Source organism: Serinus canaria, chromosome 2 (genome assembly GCF_022539315.1).
Source record: "Serinus canaria isolate serCan28SL12 chromosome 2, serCan2020, whole genome shotgun sequence".
NCBI classification, from domain to species: domain Eukaryota; kingdom Metazoa; phylum Chordata; class Aves; order Passeriformes; family Fringillidae; genus Serinus; species Serinus canaria.
The window spans coordinates 56,044,841-56,067,632 of NC_066315.1; the positions used below are offsets into that span (position 1 = coordinate 56,044,841).

A 22,792-nucleotide genomic window follows, 5' to 3' on the forward strand; every position below is an offset into this window, starting at 1 on the left:
GCTTAATGAGTTGAATTTTCAAACTATCAATTACATCACAGCAAGGGTAAGAGAGGCACTCATAAGTACCAAGTTCATTCATCCTTAACATATATCTCAAGTACACGTGATAGGGAAGGGGTACTGGATATATGCAATGTCAATCAGAAAGTTTACAAACAGGGAGCTTAAATTGGGATTTACTATTAGAGTGTGACAGTGACAAATGTAAGTCTACCATCAGAGAGATTACGATAGCAGCTAACATTTCCATTAGTTTTTAGTGTGGCCAATTTCTGCATGTTCAACTCCACCAGCATGTTGAAAATGTAAAACAGCAAGCCAGACTCACAAATAAAACATGGATCCTAGAAGCAGAAAGCGCAATATGAGCACACAGCAGATAAAATATTGAGAAGTTTCTTTTTCTGCATTTTAGATCCATGTAGCTTAGGAATTACAAGTTAGTATTTGCACAAGAAAACATGCATATCACAGCACAGAATAAAAGGGGTTGCTAATGGCCTTTCAGCTCACTGACCCACCTGATCTCTGCCTTACACAGTCAGAAGTAGAGATTAAGAAAATATGGCAAATTATCTTTTACTCTCAATGCTGCCACTTCACGTGTGGGTCATAAAAGTGGTGGTTTTAAGAGGCCCAACTCTCCTCAAACTGGATTTCTTAACACAGAATTATAAAATAGTTTGGGTTAAAGGGACCTTAAAGATTGTCTAGTTCCATCCCTCCTGCCATGGGCAGGGAGACCTTTCACTAGACAAGGTTGCTCAGAGCTCCACCCAACCTGGCAGTGAATTCCTCCAGGGAATGAGGCATTCTCAACTTCTCTGGGCAGGCTGATGCAGTGCCTCACCACCTCAAGTGAGGAATTTCTAGTCTAAATATACTTTTTTCAGCTTTAAGCCGTTAGGCCATGCCTTTGTAAAACATCCCTCTCCAGCTTTTCTGTAGGCCCCCTTCAGGTACAGGAAGGTGCTGTGAGGTCTCCCTGGAGCCTCCTCTGCTCAGGGCTGAACAATCCCAATTCTCTCAGCCTGTCTTCACAGTAGGGGTGCCTCAGCCCTCTGATCATCTTTGTGGCCTCCTGTGAACTCACTGAACGGATCACCTCCCTTGCCCTGCTAACCTCTCTGCTTTTGATGCAGCCCAGTAGAGAATTGGGTTTTGGGGCTGCAAGCCCACACTGCCAACTCATGTCCAGCCTCTCATCCACCAGCACCCTAGAAGCTAAAAAACTCACACCAGATCTGGAAAATCTGAAGTGCTTGGTATATGGCTAGGCAGCTTTAGTGGCTGCCATTTTTCTAATTTAGTGGGAACATGATCCAACTCCCAAATAACATACAGAGACTGTTCCCTCACAGTGTTTCTAATGAGTTTAAGAATCGACAATGCTAAGAAATTTTAAACAAAACCAACCTACACAGAAATGTAAAAAGTTTGACTTTTATGTTCAATAGCCAACCTCACACTGTGTAAGTTCATTGACCAAAGGACTTTTATCAGGTCAACAAACAAAACAATCCATAATGATAAAAGGATTTTTTGTCAAATACAAATCTACTCATGCTCATTGCTTATGCAATCATGGAACACCATGCAGCTCCTGACATGTGATGAAAGCAAAACCATCTAATTTGAAGGAAGTAAGGTTTTTCTGCAGGCTCTTAAGAGTTTTGCTCTACAACTTCAGCCCTTCTCACCTTTCCTCAGGCTCCAACCATCCATAACTTTGAGGGCTTAAAAGTGTTTCTCAGTTGAACAGAAAAATTTTCACATCAATTAAATATACATGAAGAAGTACCAGAAAAATTCTGGTACCATGAAAATCCTGTTGTCTACATTCCATATAGCTGCGAAATTCCTGTGCATTTTAAATTGTAGGTAGTTCTTGTAAGAGTCTACATACACAGCTGGTTTTCAAAAGGCACGTTCAAGTTATCAATTGCTCTTTCCAGCTGTTGCTATGAAAGAGTATTTTGATGAACAAGCTGGGCAAAGAAAGTAGACACAAAATCCAAACCACAAGTTTTTAAAATTAAGATGCTTTTATAAATACAATACACAGAATGGAATTTCTGATTCAGGCATTTCAGACCCTGAAATGATCCAAACGTAGCTTACTTGCTCATCAGTATTTATTAAAAATAACATATAACAGTAAGGAAATACTCCTGGTATTTCATAGATAACAAAGATGAAAATAAACCCTTCAAGGCAAATATCCAACCAGTCATGTGGAAGATTCGTGCAACATCTATGAAAGGAAACCCTTAGTAGGCATTAAATTTCTCCTGTGGCTGTTCACAATTCTAATGGGTTTTTTGGTTTGGTTTTTTTTTTTCCCGAAATGTACTTTCAAAAAATAAAAAAATAAACAACACACCCCCCCCCCAAACAATCGAAAACATGCAGACATAATGGAAACCACCAAAATAATATTTTTTTTTTTATTACATAACTTGTTCTTAAAAGCTAATAAAAATTGACTCCAGCACTCCAGATAACCAAGAGTTTTGGATGATAGATTAAACATATCTGGAAATCTTTTTAGTACCTTTTTAGAACTCGTGTTTCTTGTTTAATGAAAACAGCAACCACCACCACCCACAAAATTCTTTGACATTTTGAAAATGTCATTTAGAAATAGGAAAACAAAACTTGTAGTTATTCCCCTAGAATATATTAAAAAAAATCAGGTGCACTTATCATTCTAGAAGCTATGCTGGTTTTGAGAAAAAAACTGTGTCTGTCATATGCTTGCAGCTCTGTTTTTTAAATAAAAAATGCTCTGAGTTGCATCCTGAACTCTTCTTTGAATTAATTTTGCTATTCACATCAGTCTTGAACCTTGCTGTATTCATCCGTTCTCTCTCTCCATCTTTTCATAGAGCCCTTGGCTTGTTTACACATTCCCTTCCTCTCCCACTCAGCTGCTTTACTTTCCCACTGTTCTTTTACTGCCATTAGCAACAGTACTTGCACTCTACAGACGAAACACAACTCAGAATCTATGTTAATCACTGGGAGTAGCATATGACCTTGCTGTGAAAAGAAGCTTTGCACTAGTTCGGAACAGAAATCACATTGCAACTCACGGTATCTGTCCTTGCTCTCTCAGGCACAGCCATGTCCCAAACCATGGGCCCACCAACTGCTAAAAACAGAGGAGGAGTGGTGGGGAGCAACTACAGGAAAAGGACTGCATAGTCCTTCCATAGTCCAGGAAAACGACACCATGCCACTGCAGGTGTGGTCAGCATGGTGAAGAAAACACGGGCCCAAACAAGAACAGAAAGGAGAAAAAGTGACACACTTCTATCCCACACAAAACCTTCTGCTCTTTATATTCCCACACCCAGGACACAGCTCTGAATGGTACAAAGCACCACAGTTACAGCCTGACCAATTTCTAGGCCAGCGTAGCAATTGCTTTATTATCACCATTCACAGGACTCTGTTGGTTTAAAAACTCTCCTACCAGAGGGTAAGAAAAATCAGAAATACACCTCAAAAATCCACATGCACTAAAATAACATATATATTTTAAATCAAGCTAATGCCTCAAACACCATGGTAGCTTCTGTACCTTTAATATGTTCAATCCCTTTTTCAGTCAAAAGTAAAATATTAAAGCTGTACAGCACCCACACTTCATAGAAACTAGTTAATCAGATTAAAGACTTAGGAAGACAGCCTTCCCTCAGAAGAACATCAGGGAATGGAAGATAATTGTTCTCATGCTTTAGGACCATGCATACATTAATCAAGTATTTTGAAAGAAGACAAAACACAAAATTTTATATGCATATGCAGTAAGATAGAAGGATAATTTATATTTATAAACCAGTCACATATGCTTTATCATCTAAAATCTGACAAATGCTTAAAGCCATGAAACATCATTACATTGCATGCCATTTACATCAAAATACACTAATAAATAAAGAAGTGCTTATTCATTGTATGATACAAAACAGTATACTTAATATACACTAGTGCAACAAATGTGTACCAAATATGTCCTCTTACAAAGCTGATTATATGCTTTTAGATAGTCCTCAAATACCTTATGTCTGGTACTGCAATATGCTTAGCACATCTTAAGAAAACCTATGTCTGATCTTCCCTGGAAGGCCATTCGTAGTTTTAGGCAGATAATTTTGTCCTTATCCTGATTACCTTGCTCAACTGGGATCAAGGGAGTCCCTCACCTATGAAATCACAGGGTAACATAGCACAGACTGCCAAAAAGGTGAGGAAACACCAGTGGAAGCTGTTGAACTACAAACCCCGGAGAGAAACCGCACAATGCGATGCGCACACTGCGGTTCCATCCACCACCTCCTCAGCAACCTAATCTGGTTACCAACGGATAATGGCAGATATGCATTATCCTCCCCAAGGAACAAGAAAACCTGAGCGAGGAATGGTTCCTGGCTGGCTTTTCTCAGCAGCCTCCACAACTTGCAGGGCAATCACAGACCTCCACTCACATCAGTATGTGCAATGCCCTTAAGATTCAGGCAGCACATGCTTTCCCACTGGCGTGCATTCACTACAGCAGAAGTTACGGTCCATTTGTTTGCTGGGCCACAAGCACAGGATTATTTTTTTCCCCCTCCACATTCTTCCAACAATAGCTTGGAGAGCCTGAGACAGTTAACATGGGGGCAAACTGAAAATCTGGTTCTTCCCTTTAATCTTCACTTGAGAAATCAGATTAAGATTCAACTGCTAAGCATCATGTTTTATTTACATTTCTGCTTGTGCTCAAGAAAACTGGGAAAAAAAATTCCAGAAAGTTCCAATAAGCCAACGTCTTGCATTCAAGATAAAATTGACATTACTACTTCTTAACAGCATTCCCAAACATACTTTGCAATTCTGTAACACATCTAGGCCGATTAAGTGAGCAAACCAAATACGACAAGTAAAAAATCTGATCTCTGGAGTATCTGCACAATGCCTTCAGCCTAGTCTCACAAATATTTAGTGAAACATACATACTGGTCACGACAAAGTGACATTTTGCAGAGAAAAGACATTTCGCAAAGGCTGCAGAATCACTAACCTTAAAATATTTTCTTCTATGTTGCATATATTAGGAGGATATACAGAATATTTGCAAAACAAAAGACTGCAGCCAAACCATCATTAAATTTAGAAAAATAGATTAAGAAGTTTTCTTAACAGTAACTAAGGTTTTGTTTTCCCTTGCAGTTTCATAACACAACATCAGAAGACCGGATTCCTTGTAAATGTGGTAAGCAGTAGTTTTAAGAGAGACCAACAGCTACATAATCATCCTACACACTGTTAATTGTATCTGGCATTATTGCTCAAAGCTCCTACACAGAATGTCAGCTGACTGCCTGAACAGTACTTTGTTCTTAGTGCCTTTGTTAATGACGAATTAAATTATACAGAAGAGAGCTCCACAACCACCCTCACTTTATAAACCTCGACCATAACAGAACGACAAAAATCCTACAGATTTGCCTAGAGAATGCAGTTATTTCTTAACATGCTACAACTTGTATTCTTAGTCTGCAAGTTACCACAATTCATGTTTACACTGCGGAGAACTGTGTTGCCTCACAGGAAGGAAACAAAGATGAAGAAAAACATTTCCAAGAAAAAAAATCTCAGCAAGAGTGAGCTTGGTACATATTCAGTTTTATAAAGACCATGACTTCCCTTGCACCTTGCAAATGACAAAAATATAAACATCAGAGAACCGCCTCTATTTTTTTTTTAGCATGTACAGTCCAGACATAATTTCAACGCTCTGGTCACAATCATTATCTCCTTCAGTCTCTGACATATGACAGAACGAAGAGAAAAACACACATTTCAGGTTGCCTCAATAAAGAGTCTTTCCAGGACTCTTACAACTACTGTTTCAGCAAATTCAGACAGAAGATTTAATCTTAATCTGTGATCTTTATTTATAATCTTTTTTATGCAAATCTGCATATGTCGTCACTTGTGAAAGCACAGCTATCCTACCTCATCCCTAAACTTGCTGCAAGTCCAATGAATGTGCCTCAAGTCTCTCTAAAAATAATAATGCATATATAGAAAGTCATCAAGGTATTAAGCTCAGAGAGCCTGGTTGACATGCAAGACCAAGGGGTGTCCTAAAGATAAAACATAAGTCTAGTTTTTAACTAAAACCCAACCATATAGTCTGTATTGCTTTACTGACCTACTTTCCATTGGTTTGTGTAACAATACACTGTGCAGTGAAGGAAACGTAGTAACATCCCATGTCTCTATTAAATATACATCCCCAGCTCTAGCAGCAAGGCTCTTCTTTTATGGCTATGCCGACTAAGTGGGAATTTCTTCACTTAACAGAGCAGGTTAACATCCGCATGTTTACAAAGCAGTATAGTAAAACCTGCCTTATGTTGCAGAGGTGGCCAACACAAGTAATACCGAGGCGAGAGGGGTAAACACAACGCCAACATAAAAATGCACAGCGGAATCGGCCAGAGCAGTAAATAATTGAGATCTCGGGCCATCCCAGAAACGCAGGCACGGTTAAAATTCCAAGAAGGGCTGAAGCTGCCACGCTCGGCGCCCCGATACCCTCCGGCTGCCGCACGTAGCATCTATCGCCCGGCTCGGGCGGAAGCGGAGCCCGTCAGCCCGAGATACCAACCTGCCGTACCAACCTCCCCGGCCCGGCCGCGCTGCCGAGAGCCCCCGCAGCCCCGCGCCGCTCCCCAAGGGCACGGCGGTCCCCACTCACCGTCCCCCACAGCCATCATGCCCGCCGGTGCCGCGGGAGGGCGGGCGCGGCGGGTCCCGACCGGATCCCCGCCGGATTCCTGCCGGCTCCCCGCCGCTAACAGCCGCCGCCTCGCTTCAAAATAGCAGTCCCGCCTTGGGAAGGAGCCTCCGCGCCGACTCGGCCCCGGCCCGGCCCCCCGGGCGCTCCGCCCCCGCCGTCAGCGCCCGCCGCAGCCCCCGCCACCGGGGACAGCCCACAGCCCCGGGGAAGCTTTGCCCCCTAACCACCATCACGGGACATGAAACCAGAGGAGAGGAAGGAGCCTCGGTTAAAGACGAGCACTCTGCAGAACAGAGATCAACCAAAACGTAACATAACACGAAATGAAACAAAACAGTAAAGCCACAGGAAGTAGGAAAGAGCTCCGTTGAAGAAAGCTGCTGCCTCTTTTTTTGAGTTTTCGGAATAATTCTTTGGAAACACCCCCCACCCACAGCACCTTTAAAAGAGAAACTGCTTCCAAAGCATGTGTGCAAGACACGCTGGGGAGCATCAATGACAGCCTGCCCAGACCTGAGCTGCTGATCAGATTGTACCTGAATCTACGTTTTGGGTGACATGTTGAGAGCAGAGAGTGCAATCCAACAGTGATCAAAAAAATAAAAAAAAGAGTAGCAACTAAGTACCAATTTACTTAGTCTAGCCAAAAGAAAACTTTAAAACTCAGGCAGACTGCAGCATATGCTGTTGCACAGAGCATGAGAACCACGCATTTCCAAGGAGCCAGACACAGTTCTCTGTAGTAATAATCCAAAAACTCCTTAAAACCAGTGAAAGCATCAGCCTGATGAGGCCCTTTTCTTCCAAATGGGCTCAAACTGACCAATACACTTCATTGGTCAGTAAATTTTCCTATTTAAAATGATAAGCCATCGGGAAGAGCAGCTGAAATGGAAAATGATGTGGCTACATTTTGACCACTTGCATTGAGCACACCAAAGGAATACATGCAGCTCAAAACCTCTGTAAAATCATCACAGCAGCTATCACCACTATTCCCAAACTATATATATTCATGTTGTGCTGCACTGGTGAGCTCTATTAAGAGTATGTCGTCACTGTCTCCATAGTAACTATATTTCCAAATAGAAAACAGCAAAGGGAAATAAAAAAACAATAGTGTAATGTGGAAAAACAGATACACACTAGTGCTATGGATTTTTATTTGCCCCTTTTTTTTCAGGAGATCATGTATTTCAGCTGCATCTTTATTACCCATAACACAGCTCCCCTACACCATGATACTAACATCACATGTCATATCAGTCATATTTTGTGTTTGCAAAGTCAGTCCTTTAAACCATTAAATAATAAAATGGAAAAAGTGCACGGGTTGCACAGAGATGTACAATCCATCTTCAGCCCAATCATTCTGCTGAGTGCAGCAGGGAGTTCAGTATTAACAGTTTCCCTACTTTTGTTTTAATTCCCTATCTCAATAATGACACTACTATCCGATACAGGAGTCTGCTTGAATTCTCTTCAAGAAAACAGTATTTACAAATCTCAGGCAGCAGAAACAAGTGCTTTTGTAGTGCTGAGATTGGCTGCCAGTTCTGTTTCCATAGAAATGAACATTCACTTGCTGAAAAATGGTGGGGGGGGAGGGGGGTGTGCTTCAAAGATCTTCTCCAGTTTGGAAGGCTACATATAGTTCTGGTGGAGTGAAAGGGCAAAAACTAGCAGCTCGTGTCAGATACTACTTAACAGGCAAACATCCTGTGATGATTCTTTTAATACACATCATTACGAATGTAAACAAATCCCAAGGTTTGCATAGCAGCTTATTCATTCACATAATTCACATTAAAGAAATGATCTCTGATTTTACTATACACATCCTAAGAGTAAAAAATCAGGGGTCAGCTGGAGAGGCAAGCTAGCAGTGGGATACTATTTAAGGCTGTAAGCCACTCTCATAAAGCAAAAGCACTAAGATTCCTACCCAGTTCCCTTGTTAGACATGGCACCTCCTCATGTGTTGGCTTTTGAAAATCCTTGTTTCCCACCCCAATCATTCCACCCATAAGTATTTGAATTTGCCTTCCACCTTGTCTACGCTCGAAGAGGATCTGTCAGTCCCTAACGGTTCTCCCCCTGTTCTTAACCATTCCATCAGAGACCAGATACAATAAAGGAAAGAGGTAACATAAGACTAAAGGGACTTTTCTCACTAGGTCCCCTCTAGCACACTGAAAAAGTAAGATATTATATCTACCAGTGTGCTAAGATGGCAAGAAGGAGACCTTTTCCTGTTCTACCTGTATTTCTCCCACATACCTAAGCATACCAACATGATGTCTTTTAAAACTTTCAAGTATTAGATCAGTATTTTTTAAAATATATATTTGTTTTGACTATCAATAAAGTATGGAAAACATTTTTGTAATCAGGTTGTTTAAAGCTGCAAGCTTTGACTCTTTATTCCTTTTTTTCTTCCTAAGTACATGCTGGATATAAAGACTGAACAACTGACGTTAGTATTATTTGATGAGAGAATCCTAAGTCACATCTCTAGATTCTCAGAAACTAGGTCAACACACCAAATATTCACTACCACAGCAGTGCAACTCAGGGCTATGAAGATGACATATTTCGAGGTTGTATTAACAAGTTTGTCCCTTTGTCCCCACCACACAGTGAACAGGACCCCTAACAGTACACTCACCCTACTTGGGACAGTAACTCCACCTGGCAAAAAGCCATTTCTTTTGCTGTTAAGAAGGCCCACTAGGGAGTTTAATTATATTAAAGCCAGTTGAAGTGTTTTTGTGCTTTCCACCCTGCCTCTGCCTTCCCCCACTTAGGAAAGACAACCCTATTCTCCCCCTCACCATCCCAAACCCTGCTACAAAATATACAAAACAAAACAAACAAACAACAACAAAAAAATCCTCAACACTGTAACAGATATATTTAGCCAGCAAAATCTGGCCTTTATCCAGAGATGTTTGATAAAGCTCCTGAAAGAAAAGTTGGAACCAAGGCCACAGGAATTCAACAGTAACTTGAAATCTACACGTGCAGGCAGTAAATACAAATTGTCCTTCAGAGAATAATGAAGCACAAAGCCAAGATAAAGCACTAACAATGGAAGAATACCTTTTCAATACCATTAAAAAACTGCCTAGATGGAAGCAACAGATGAACTAGGTTCAAGCAAAAATACTGAAACCAACGCATCAAGAGGGATTCTGTAATTTATGGTACCAAAACAGAATCACAGTAACTTTTGCATAGAAATTGCCACCTACAAGACAAAATACACGGTTTATACTGTCATAGATCAGCATTAATATCTGTGTTTTGCACATGAGATAAAAATAGCTTCAAAATAAACTTTCTCAACTCTCTTAAATGGAGAAAAAAAGGACAGAAGTGCTATGTTAACTAGTCCAGCAATGTGGTATATATATTTTCATATATTTAAATTATTTCAATACTTATATTACCCTTTGCAACTTTCTCTGTTCTCCTGAGAACTGACAGAAAAAACAGACAGAAAATACTGACAGAAAAAATACACATGTAAAATGCATCTCTGCATCTCTCAAGCCTATGAAACCTAAGCAGCTGTATTAATGTTAAATGCAAAGATAATGGTTTACCCTTTCATAATGACTAACTTTACAATCTAACAGAACACAAGCATTTACATTTTTATGTAGAACATTCTTCCCCAAATTAGAATGCTGTGGGTTTTTACAAAAAAATATACATTTTTACAAATGAATTTTTAGGTGTTCAAAAATAGCAATGTTTTATTTCAAAGCAAAATGCAGCATAAAAACTCTAGCTATGTCTAAGAAAAGGTTACAAAAACACTTTCCTTTGAACTTAAAGAAACTTCTGTTTTCACACTAACAAGAAAAGGGTGAGAAAATTTAAAATGAAAAAGGTATATTTGAGTACATTAGGGATTATATACATTCCTCAAAGTATTTCAACTCTTGAACAGCTACACTTTTTTAGATACAGCAGACCATAATCAACGTAGTTACTTTGAAAGACAAATTAATATGAGGAAACTCTTCCCGATAAACAAGATCTATTGATTCCTTGCAGAAGACAATGAGGCTTCCAAAACTGACTATGCTAAAGCCACTGCCACAGCACCTCCTTTTTTTTTGCTGTTATGTAACACTTTTTTCATAATTTACAGTTTTAAATCAAATTTTCATCCTAAGAAATACTGTAGCAAAAAGCAGTAAGAAGCAACTTACTGCTTTCTGCCTAACTGGTTGTCTTTTTTTGAAATACACCAAAATAAGGAGCTCAAGCTCAATGAAGTTTTAACTTCAACAATTAAGTTGTCTTTGAATGCTGCAGTCTCCTATTTCTGTAACTGAAAACTCCATGTATTATAATCATGATACATCATTTTAACAGAGAAAGTATCAAACACACCCATCACTAAAGTACATTTTTCTCTTAGAAACATACTAAGGATAAAGGTTCATCTGAACTTTTTTCCCATACATGAACACTTTGCAGCATTCTTCTATCCTCTACTGAGCACATCTGTAACTCATTAAATATTCACTGCTTGTTTCCATGCAGTTTCAACACCTTTTCCAATCGTATTCTGACCACAATCCAACAAATAGTTCCAGTAAAGTGTACAAGCTCGTTTCACCAAGTGTCTCATTTTCTTATTATTTACATGTTGCTATTCATCCATCTCACATTGAGAATGCTAGTATTTAAATACTTATTTTGCATTAATCTAAAGCTGATAAATATTTGATCTTTCATACTCACCACTGACGTTACTTAAAATCATATTGTCAGAGTTTCTTATTTCATCAAATTTTGCAAAGATTGTTTGCAACCTATAAAGAAGAAAAGCAACAAAGGATTTTTACATGTCTGAAATCCCACGGGTTACTGATAAAAACAGAAATCAGTTTATTAGCATATATAAAGCAGCAATGCAAAATACACAAGGGATGAAGTGTATGAAGAAACAATTCCTAAAGGATTCCTCTTTAGCTGAGCATCTTCACAGAAATGCATAGAAAACAAAGTATACTTAGCAAAGAACAAAAATCATGTTATTAGCATGATTAAAAATAACCTTCTATAGTTCAGGTTCAGTAACAGCACATTTTAGGTATATATAGTGTGTATATATATATATACACACATTTATTCATACTCAACAATAAAAGGTTACAATTTGAAGTATGGAATTTTCACTAGAAGAAAAAAAAAAAGGACTGCTATTTAATTTATTCTAAGACTATTAATAATTTTCTTCAAAGTTTTTGTTCCATAAAATTTCCTCAGTTGGTTATGAAAAGAGCTCTGTGCTAATTAGCACTTCCATAGGAAAAAAAACCCAAACAACAAGACTTTCTTCTAAACTTAAGATATCCTAAACATTTAAATGTGTCTAACCCATACACCACTGATTTTAACTGTCATAACAGAGAATACACTGCAAATGTTTTGCTACATCTAAACAGCAAACAGACCAACAAAACTCAGAATAAACCAAGCCAAAAACTCCACAACTCCTACATTTGCAATCTAGTCCCACAGGGCAAAAAGTGGTGTTCAATCAAGAAAGCTGGCAAAACACTTCAACAGCCCTTCCTCATCACTTCTGCAGAAAACTCAATAAAAGCAGTGGAAGTATCTCCCAGAAAAATGTGACCCATGCATTAACAATAGATTTGTACTGACACTGTTCAGCTGCAAACAATTGAGAATATTTTCTTGTATTTCTCCAAAGACTTCTCTGAATTTTAGACTACTTGGAATAGGGTAATATGTAACACGCACAGGCGATTTTTAGCTCCAGGACTATCAGCACTGAATTCTGATTTTAAATTAACAAAGTTATGAACAACAAATGACATTACAATCTGCAGGTTTCTAAACAGGTACAGTTCAGCTACATCAGAAGAACCAGAGACTGTACTACTCAATCCAAAATTTGCACTGATAGGCTGTCTTTACAATTCACAATCCAAACTGTTTTATGACAAAACAAGAAAAATGGGTAAAAACTAAACCTGGGTATGAAAATTCTCACAAGAAGAAAAGTCAAGGACACACGAAGATTTCACTTCAGCACTTCATTATGCACACACCACTTTTATGCAATGATCCATGCAGAGAGGCAGTGCACCTAGTCTACATTCTCTGAGACTTGCATATCCCTTTCACTCACTGGGACCTCATTTATCTAATAAACCTCATTTACCTAATAATGAAGAATGTGATAAAAAAATTAAATGAAGACAGACAACAGCAGAAAAAATGTGAGCCTTTCCCCCCCTTTCCAACAATTTGGGACTCTCAGAATGCATTATTTTTACTTTCCGAATACTTCTAAGCAATATGCTACAGAGCAAATTTGTCCTGGACTTAGGCCCACAACAAGAACTATACAGATCTCCACAAAAAGGCCTACCCTACTACAAGGATCTAAAACAAAACAACCAAAAACCCTCTTAACCATTTAAGTCAATAACCCCTAACACAAATCAGCAGTTATTCTACCATCTCAACTTATCTCGAAACTAGATGTAGCTCAGTAGTAGTTTGCCTAATCTTTCCCTAGCACACTCACCAGCTTGTGTCTAGAACCTATTATACCCTCTCCTTTTTGCACCACCATTGCATTTCCAACCAGTGCTGCCACAGCAAAATGTTTGAAACGGCAGCAATTCACAAATGTCACTGCTTTACTATTAAAACTCAAGTTTTGAAAAGATCAGTTTTGCCAACCAAAGGCAGTATATACCGAAATGGGGTTTTCTGCACTTCAACTTGAAAAAGTAAAACTTTTGAAATGAAATTGTGGTACTGGAATTTACTAATGACACATGAAATCCCATTAACAAGCTATGTCCTTTCAACCGTACCAAGCGAGAAGTTCACATGAGAATCAATATCTATAACAATGCATTAGGCCATCTTGCTTTCATAACAAGAATGTGTTTGCCTCATATGTTTGTGTTTATCAGGGATTGTTGTGAATTCCCCTCAACAGTGCTGGATTCCATAGCAAACACTGCATTAGCAGTTCACCTAGTTAATGAGGAAGACTTAACAGTATGTCTGAAAGGCTAAAACCGTCATCCTGAGAGAAACTAAATATGACTAGAGAGATTAACAGATTTGCCTTAAAAGTTCACTTTGATTTTTACATCCTGTAAAGCTGATGTTATCCACTTGGCACAAATATTTTAGAGAATTCAAAAGAAAAAAAAAATTTCCTGCCCTTTTAAACTTTGTTTTCAAAAATGCTTTCCTGAGTGTTTTAAACAGAAGATAAAAGCAAAATGCTTCCTTGTAAATGCGTTACAATAATACACATGTTGCCTCTCACTCTGGGCAAAATATTTGATAAAGTATTAACTATAAATAATGAAAAAAATTGTGTTGGTCAGCACTGGACACTACACTGTCAGTGTTGCAGGCTGGAGAACAACACACAGTACTGCCACTCCTCAAACTTTCAAAGCATGTCGTTATGACCAGAGACACACTCTACAGTATTTGTCATAGCTGCAGCAACAACAACAGAAGAGCCAATTATCACACAGCTGTCAACATGGTAAAGCACTACTGTAGAACCAACCCTCTCTTTAGAAGAGTTTACAGGATCTGTAACTACTACTTTGCAAAGTCTCCCACAACAAGCTTCTTCCTCCCTCTCCTCCCACCCTGCTCTTCTTACTGCCTTCTTCTCTTATTTTTTCACATGGTGACAAGCAGCAAGGCAGTATGGGCTAGAGTCTCTAAAATTATTGCAACCACCATCAATTTAACAATGTTTACAGGAGGTTCAGCTTCTTGCAAAAGAGAGCCTGCCAAGAGGAGTCCAAGAAATTTTACAGGGCTGGATGAAGACCAGTTTTACTGGCAATAAGGAATGTTCTTTGAGAAGGGAAGCATTATTGCTCCTTCATCTCATATCTGCAAGCCCAACTCTGGATGTGGCAATCATAATTAACCACTGAAGTCACCACGTCACTGGTAGATAGAAATACTATCTCCTTTTCCCCAGTAGCCATAGACAGGTCTTCCCCAACTTCTGATACAGACGGGAAAATTCCCATTGACAAAACCAAATGTTTGGGACAGCAGATACTTCTGGATGGACTGTGAGTGAATGAATGAAATTGTAGCACTTTAAATGGGGGCTCCTGGCAACCTGCCAAACCTTCTCCAGCAGGCGACAGGTCTCAATCAAAATATGAAAATACTGTGGTGAGGATGGGCAACAGGAGGAATACATATGTACTCTGCTAGGACACAGCTTGAGTTGACACGCACACACACGGAAACATGGATGCTTCCAGAGAACGTGCACAACGCTTCACACTGAAAAGCTGTTTTTCATGACCATGCTTAGATGGAGTTCAGCTATTCATATGACAGGCAGAGGGGGATACCTAAATGTGTGGACCTTGTGGTGAAGAAGCAAAAGAGCACCACTCCCCTATCAACAGCAGAAGGAAAAAGAAGAAGAAGAATGGATGGTGAACTAGTCTGTTGTTTATGTCCAAACTGAGTCTTAAGCAGGAAATGGCCCATATGAAATTTTGCAGTTGTTTCACCATATTTCCCCCTTCCAAGAAAAAAAAAAAAAGATCTTGAAGACATGTGTCCACATCTGGACACACAGATGGACCTCATCTACAACTTGAACTAGACAGATAAGTAGAATGTGCATACCACATAAAATGTGGTATTCAGAAACGCATACTGCAATATGCTTCAACATTTTAGAAAATGAAGTTTTGGCCCTAGACATAGGAACTAAACAAATGACTGGTTTTTTACATTTCCGTTTCTCAAGCAACAGTGGGGGAATTTGTCAGATGAATTCCTCAATGATAAAAGCTTTTAACACTCAGACTAAGTAACTGCTATCCAGAGCCTTGTATACTATTTCCATTCAGGAAAGATGAGCCACACAGATTCCATACAGTAAAACATTCCATTTGGCCCACTGAGAACAGAACCTCTTCAGTATTTTTGGCTCACTGAACAATAAATATAACATCCATTTTCAGTATTCACAAATATATTAGCACTACTGCTTTCAGGTCTGACACCAAAGACTGTCAAACCTTTCAGGCAGCAATTATTACAAAAGAGAAAACAACATCCAAATTTCCAACCACTGACTTGATACTGATTGTTCTGAAAAAGGAACATTCTTCAAGCAAAAAGCACAATAATAATCTGAGATTTCTAAGTTAAAAAATAACAAATAGGAAGAGGAATTCACTGATGTTATTTATAAACAAACTCACCAATTAATCTCAGTAAAGAAGAGAAATGCACTGAAGAAAAATAAATAGTAAATAAGTCGAATTGAACTACAAAAGCAAGATCTCATATTTTATTCATTACTTAGATTACAACAGGTCCAGTAAAGCCCTGTAGAAAATCCAGTATTTTCCACAAAGGCAAACCCTACCAGGTGCAGATTAGAAAACCTTTTAAGCCTACTATTATTAAAGCAGTGACTGTAACTGGCTTTATACAGACACAACATGTATATACCATTTGCATATTTAAGGAAGTTGAACAATTTCTCAAAACAATGCTTGATTAACTTTCCTGCCTTCCTTTCAGCAGACAGGAGCTCTTATTTTCAGTGCTCTAGGATGGAGTGCATTCAAGCAGCAACACACAGCTCTGTAATGTGTAATTTGTTATGCAAACTAAACAAGCTTACGTTCTATTGATTCATGCGTGCACCAAACACTAAAGTAATTGATTTTTTCTGCTAATATTTATGTTTACATGTAATTTTTAATGCACTGACTTACAGCAAAAGGAGCTGCAATGCAGTTCTTTAAGGCTGAACTCAACAACTGAAAGCAGCCGTGTCTGAACTACAGATTATCTGTAATACTTAAAACCCTTAAAACCTACCCAGACACACACACACGAACACAGATTCCCCTCAAAATAATGATGATACTCTACATCAAAGGGTTTTTTCCCCACAGATCATAGCTCCTGCATAACCACCTGAAAATTTTACTGCATCTGAGCAAAGGGAAAACCTCTGACAGGCACGGGGGAAGAAGCATCTTAAATGAGGTCTGCCTCTTAAGGAACAACAGTCTGAGCTACCACAGAGCTAATCTGTCTTTCCTGAGCTTTGTCAAACGCCTTCTTAGTTGTGTGAAGGAATAAGACAGGACTACAGGAACTCATCTTTCTGTCAGGGATGGATGGGACAGAGAGTAGCAGTCTCATGTTTAACTCAAGCAAATCATAACTCCCCACCTGAAACCTACTGCAGAGGACACTGCACTGACTCTCAGCTCATGTACTATTTAATACTAGGCCTGACTGTCAGGTGCAAAACTGTTGGAGATTTAGTGGCAACAACCCATTTAACATGCACCAAGTAGAGTCTTGCTTCTTTATGTAAATGCAAATTATACAACCATGCTTGCTTTCAGATCAGGGGGAATTTTGTATTCAGCTGATTCAGACAGTGGAAACAACAACTTGGCACCTACTGCAACTAAATTAGAAGCTGTTGATTGTCCTGAGGATACAAAGCACCTATGGTGTTTAATCCTATTTGGATCCCAGGATGTACTCAGCTTGTATCACATGGAATTGTAAATGGTGAGTACTGAACTTAAACTTACAGTCAGACCCAACATTCATTGCAAAAAAGTTGTTGTATCTGCACTCTTTTACTCTCTGTTCCAAAAGATGTCCCAGGCCCTATCTTAATGAAAGGAAGATCTTCTTGGATATGTCCCACTTATTTGCTAGGAAACTTAATTTTTTGAATTGTAGTAATAATATGGCCTAACTTCTGTGGTAACCATATAATCCATTACTAGTCTAAAAATAAGACTATCATTAAATAGAAGAGAAGGTGTATGACTTCTCATTCTCATAGGCAGAGTAAACTTGTGTCTCAACAGGCTGAATGCTGCCTGGAATGAGAAACGATAAATTCAACACCCTTCTTCCATGGCACTTTTTCATTCATAGAACTCTAGAATGGTTTTGGGTCATCCAGTTCCAACCCCTCTGTCATGGGCTGGGATAACCTTTCATTAGACCAGCCTACTCAGAGCCCCATCCAATCTCACCTTTAACACCGCCAGGGACAGGTTATTCACATATACAGCTTCTCTGGGCAGCCAGTTCCAGTGTCTTACCATTCTTACAGAAAAGAATTGCTTCCTAATATTGAACCTAAACCTATCCTCTTCCAGTTTAAAGCCCTTGACACTGGTCCTATCACATCCTTGTAACAAGCCCCTCTCCAGCTCTCCTCACACTCTCTTTAGATATTGGAAGGTGTTCTGAAGTCTCCTAAGAACCTTCTCTTAGGAGAGTTCAGTTTTAGCTCTTAGTTTAGTTTAGTTTTTTAGGTGGGTCTGATGAGTCACTCATCTGTTATTTTCTCTGAAACCAAGTAGTAGACATATTCAGCTTTATCAAAAAGAAGTGAGATGAAAGTGATAGTAAAGTGGTATGCTAATATATACAAGGGGTTAACACATTTTAAAAAGTATAAATTGTTTTAACAAGGAATTTAAAAGATTTTATGGAATAAACAGTCTTTCTCACTAAGTATAATTTCAAGCTCTGTCTAGCTTTCTTAATTAATCAAAGGTAGAAACAAAACAACGTTTTGTTTCATATAAACTAATACAATAATACTACTAATACTATAATAACTAATAACTAATTTGCTTTCATATAAACTAGTCAACATACAACACAGTCAGAAACTCTAGTAACATCATACTGAAAGGCAAAACTAATCGGAATATAAAATAAATATTGTAGTAATTTTAAAACACGGTTTTTAGTGAGTTTAAAGTTCAGATAAAGAACAGTAAAACATAAATGGCTCAGAATTACAAAATCAGAACAGCTAGCTCACCTTCCAGGAGGAATTCCTCTTTTTGTAAGATCTATTCGTACTTTCTCTCCCACATGTCTATAAACCTCTACAATGGCTAGTATGGCAGCATCTCTCACCTGTGAACAGTTTAAAGAGTTAATTTCAGGGTTATAGAAACCAAAACAACATTTGCTGACAGGCCACTCATCTTTCTGTTTCTATGGTCCTGTATGTCAATTCAGTTGAAACAGTGAGGGTGAAAAGGAAAGGAAATACAACTGTTACATCAAGATGGCATTTGTTCCAAGTTAGAGCATGCCCAGATGGTAAAAAATCCTAGAAATAACAGCTTTCGAGGGAATTTCTGGATCTGACATAAGAATAGCATTTGTGGAAAAATGTGCTTTATCTAGGACTTGCTCACAGCGGGCAATACATTCGAAAGTTAGCTCCTGCACTCAGTCTTGACATTTCATCTTGCTTTCATCTGTTTTGACATACAGCAAGGTCCTTCTGGAAGACTAAAACTGTCCACAAGAGTGTACCAAAGTGATTGGCATTTTATTTATTTCAACTGGAATCAGGTGGCATGAGATCAGCACAGGAAAGGGAATAGGGCAGGACAGTGGAAGGGGAAAGAAAGGAGATAGAGTGCCTCTTCAAAGATTTTAAACCATGGTCATCACAATAAAAACTGCCAAAGGTGCATTTTAGTAAATGCCATTATTCTCTATAAAGAATGTCCGGAATTAATTTAGTATTCTTCTTTCCAGCAGTTCAAACTAAACATACAATTGCTCTAGCAAGATGTGAACTACATCTTTGCTGATCATTAATAAACAGGACAAATTCTCATCAGAATTTCTCTAGAACAGAACAATGCTATGCAGCACAGGGGAGATAAGAACTTTGCTGCATTCAGAAATTAGGCATAAAGACCAATCCCGTTTAAAAGTCCATCTCCTACCAGTGTTATCTTCTCCCTTACTGTATCCATTTTCCCTCAAACACAACTTCAGATAAATCAAGATATCTTAACTGTTTCCACTGGAAGATTTTCTGAGGTTCAGATGTCACCATTATGAACTACTTCCTGATTTTCACTGCAGATGTTTTTGCTTACTTTAATGACTTTATTGACAGTCCTTGCATGTTCTTAAATGCCATTTGGGTTCTAACTGGAAAATAATTACACATAATGTTAACCTCAGCAAATTTGGCAAACAAGTGCAGGTTTCATATAAGGGCTGCTTCTGGAGGTAATTTGTCGTGTCAATAGCTTATTTTTTCATTTATTTCCTTTCAACATGCTCTGCAAGAAACAATTACTTTCAGCAATTACTAGTTTCAACTTCTGAAGAAAAAACTAAAGGGACCAGTATATCATGATACTGCTGCCTTTGCAACTCTAGTTTCATCTTCCAGTGAACGGACTGATTAAGAAGAAATTTCGCTGACTTTTTCTCATGGTAGAAAAGAATAATCTGCTGCACACAAGGACTCTTATCAGCTTTTCTTTGAATGCTTACATTTATTTTGCTTTCACTGCTCTATCAAAGAAAGTATAGTTGTTCAAGACCCAGTAAGTACTGAAATCCTTACCTGACTGTTGGAGTCACCAAATGCTATACACAGATGTGGTACCAACTTGCTGAGGATTAATGGCTGTGCACCGTAACTAAAAGAAAAAGGGGAGTGTTATTTAAGAAAAAAACAGAAAATTATTTTTGCAGAAGTGAACTTTTGGCTTAGATTTTACAGAATATAAACGGACATCAATCAAGCTCTGTCTCTCTCTTACTAGTCCTTTATCTACTTTCAAATAAGATAAAATTTCTGTAACTTTAGTCTTTCTTTCAGAAAGCCTGCTACTTAAGTTGTTTGGTTTTTCCCATACATTAATTTAATTGAAGCAGACTCCCTAAAGGATTACTTTCAGAGAAAAATGACATTCAGAAGGATAGAACCATTACATCTCCATAGAAACAAAAAGCTTACATGTTTAATGTAGCAACAAGACACAAACACACTCCTTCTCGGGATCGGTAATTCTTGTGTTTAAAACCAACAGCAAGGCGTTCCCAAATGTACTATAAAAGCAGAAATAATGGTCTTTAATTACCAGGAGCACAATACAATGTAATTCTATTCCATATAATTACATTCATACTAGTTGCAAAAAAAAATAACAGAAGGCAGGTCCACTGGAAAAATGATAAAATTAACTTATGAAATGCACAATATGGAACACAACACAGATTAATTCTATGCCAAAACAAATTCCTAAAAAAAGTCCTTCAGCAATCTAACTGAGCATTTCCCTTGTCTGAGAATGAGCTCTTAAAACATACAGAATTCTTACAGTTAAGGCACACAAAACAAACATTAACATCACAAACTACTGACTCAAGCAGAAGTTACTATATTCTTTTTGCTTCATATTCTGTTTCCCTGCCAGAATTTCCTCACATCCATTTTAGCTGGTCCTTATCCATACTCCTGCTGCCCTACTTCTCCCTTACTTTTGCTTTAGATCTATTTCTTCATTTTTTAATTATTTCTTGCCCCCTCATTCTAATTCCTGAGCTTCCATTTTTGTTCTGCTTTCGGTTCTCCTCTCCGTGCTGGTGCCGCTTCCTGTGGTACGATCCCCCGGCTCGCTACACCCTCGCTCACCTCCTTGCGCACTCCTTTTTCTCTGCCCGCCCTGGCTCTCTGCCTGCTGGGTTTATCCCGTTACCTTTCCATCTCCTCGCCGTGCTCTAGCTGAGTATCAGGGCGCTGGAAGCGCAAACGTGGAGCAGAGGAGCTCGGGGATTCTCCTTGGGAGCAGATGCATGGGCTCAGCCTGCAACTCGCCCCAGCTGCAGCGCTGCCATTGCAGCCCGGCCAGCATCCGGGCAGCGTTGCCTAGCGATGGATGGCTGCACACTGCCAGGAGCTGCACACTTTGCAGCCCAGGCACCTCCCTCCCGCCAACTGCACCCTGGAGTGCTGCAACTGCAACCTATAATGACGCCACACAAAGCTGCTAAAATGTATTACATACTAATTATTGCAATCGGCTTTCTGGAAAAAAAAAAAATAAAGCCCTCACAAACAGCTGTTGATCAACAGAAACAGAGCATAAGAGCAGGGAATATGCATCCTCTTTATTAATGAGGTAGCACGCTTCAGAGCAGACATAAAATTTTCCAATTAGAGCCCTGCTTGATAATTTTGTCCCATCTGTGGTTTTTTGTTTGTTTGTTTTATACTTCATTGCATTTAGAGAAAACAAACCTTAGACGAGCAGGATATGGCTTGCCAAAACTGCATAGCTTAACAACAAAGAACAGGATTTTATGAAGAAAACATCCTTCCAATTAACCCACTGTCACGGACAAACGTGGGAAAAAGGAAATCTCCTTGCTAGATGTATAAAAATACAGGTAGAGAGGGAACTGCAGACTACTGAAATAAACAAAGCAGACCAAAGAGAAATTTCCTCTTCCACTGAATTATCTCTTAAGAACTAAATTTTTTAAGCAAAGTAATTCAAATGGCTGCTTAAAAATTTTAACTCTCACAAGTTCCTAGCAAGAGTTGATGCCAACCTTTCATCCACATTTACACTGCCTATATTTTTATGCCTTCCTGCCCATAAACAGCTATATCCAGTTCTTGCTCATAAAAGAAACAAAAAAGCCCCAAACATCTAAAACAAGTAAAGGGATTTACCAACAGGACAAATTAAATATTTTTCAACAACATGCTAGAAGAAGCAAGGTGAGCTGACTAGAAGAAATCTACAGGACTTATCTTCAAACAATTGTTCTATTCAGCTCTTCTAAAGGGATGCTTCACTACAGCAGAGAGCCTAAAGCTCTGTATTTCAGTGTTGGAGGCACAGGAAAGACTCTGCTGTTTTGGTCCCTGCTGTGAGGATGATTGATGCTTTTCATCCAAAGTTGTAATGACCCATAAGCTCTCCTGAGAGCAGACAACCAAAGCCAGGCTTCTCCCACCCTGGAGGAGTTACCAGGAGAGCCAAACTTTGTCTTACACACACATGCTCTTCCTTGGACCCCACAAACCTCATATGCTTTCTGACACAGAGTCATCTTCACAGGGGATGGAAACTTCTTCCA

The 22,792-nt window shown here is 38.9% G+C and overlaps 1 protein-coding gene across 12 annotated transcripts in view; it reads right to left on the minus strand.

Annotated features, from left to right (window-relative positions):
* The window catches only part of CLASP2 (cytoplasmic linker associated protein 2), a 145,997-nt gene that overhangs the window by 97,332 nt on the left and 25,873 nt on the right, over window positions 1-22,792 (minus strand). For 11 of the 12 annotated variants that reach the window (XM_050970775.1, XM_050970773.1, XM_050970774.1 and 8 more), the window contains exons 4-7: window positions 20,661-20,752; window positions 20,265-20,340; window positions 18,702-18,799; window positions 11,564-11,634 (exon numbers count right to left, since the gene is read on the minus strand). In XM_050970775.1, coding sequence (XP_050826732.1) covers window positions 11,564-11,634; window positions 18,702-18,799; window positions 20,265-20,340; window positions 20,661-20,752 — 337 coding nt within the window. Of the gene's footprint in view, window positions 1-6,760; window positions 6,881-11,563; window positions 11,635-18,701; window positions 18,800-20,264; window positions 20,341-20,660; window positions 20,753-22,792 lie in introns of those variants that run through there. The other variant, XM_050970779.1, reaches the window with a different exon arrangement.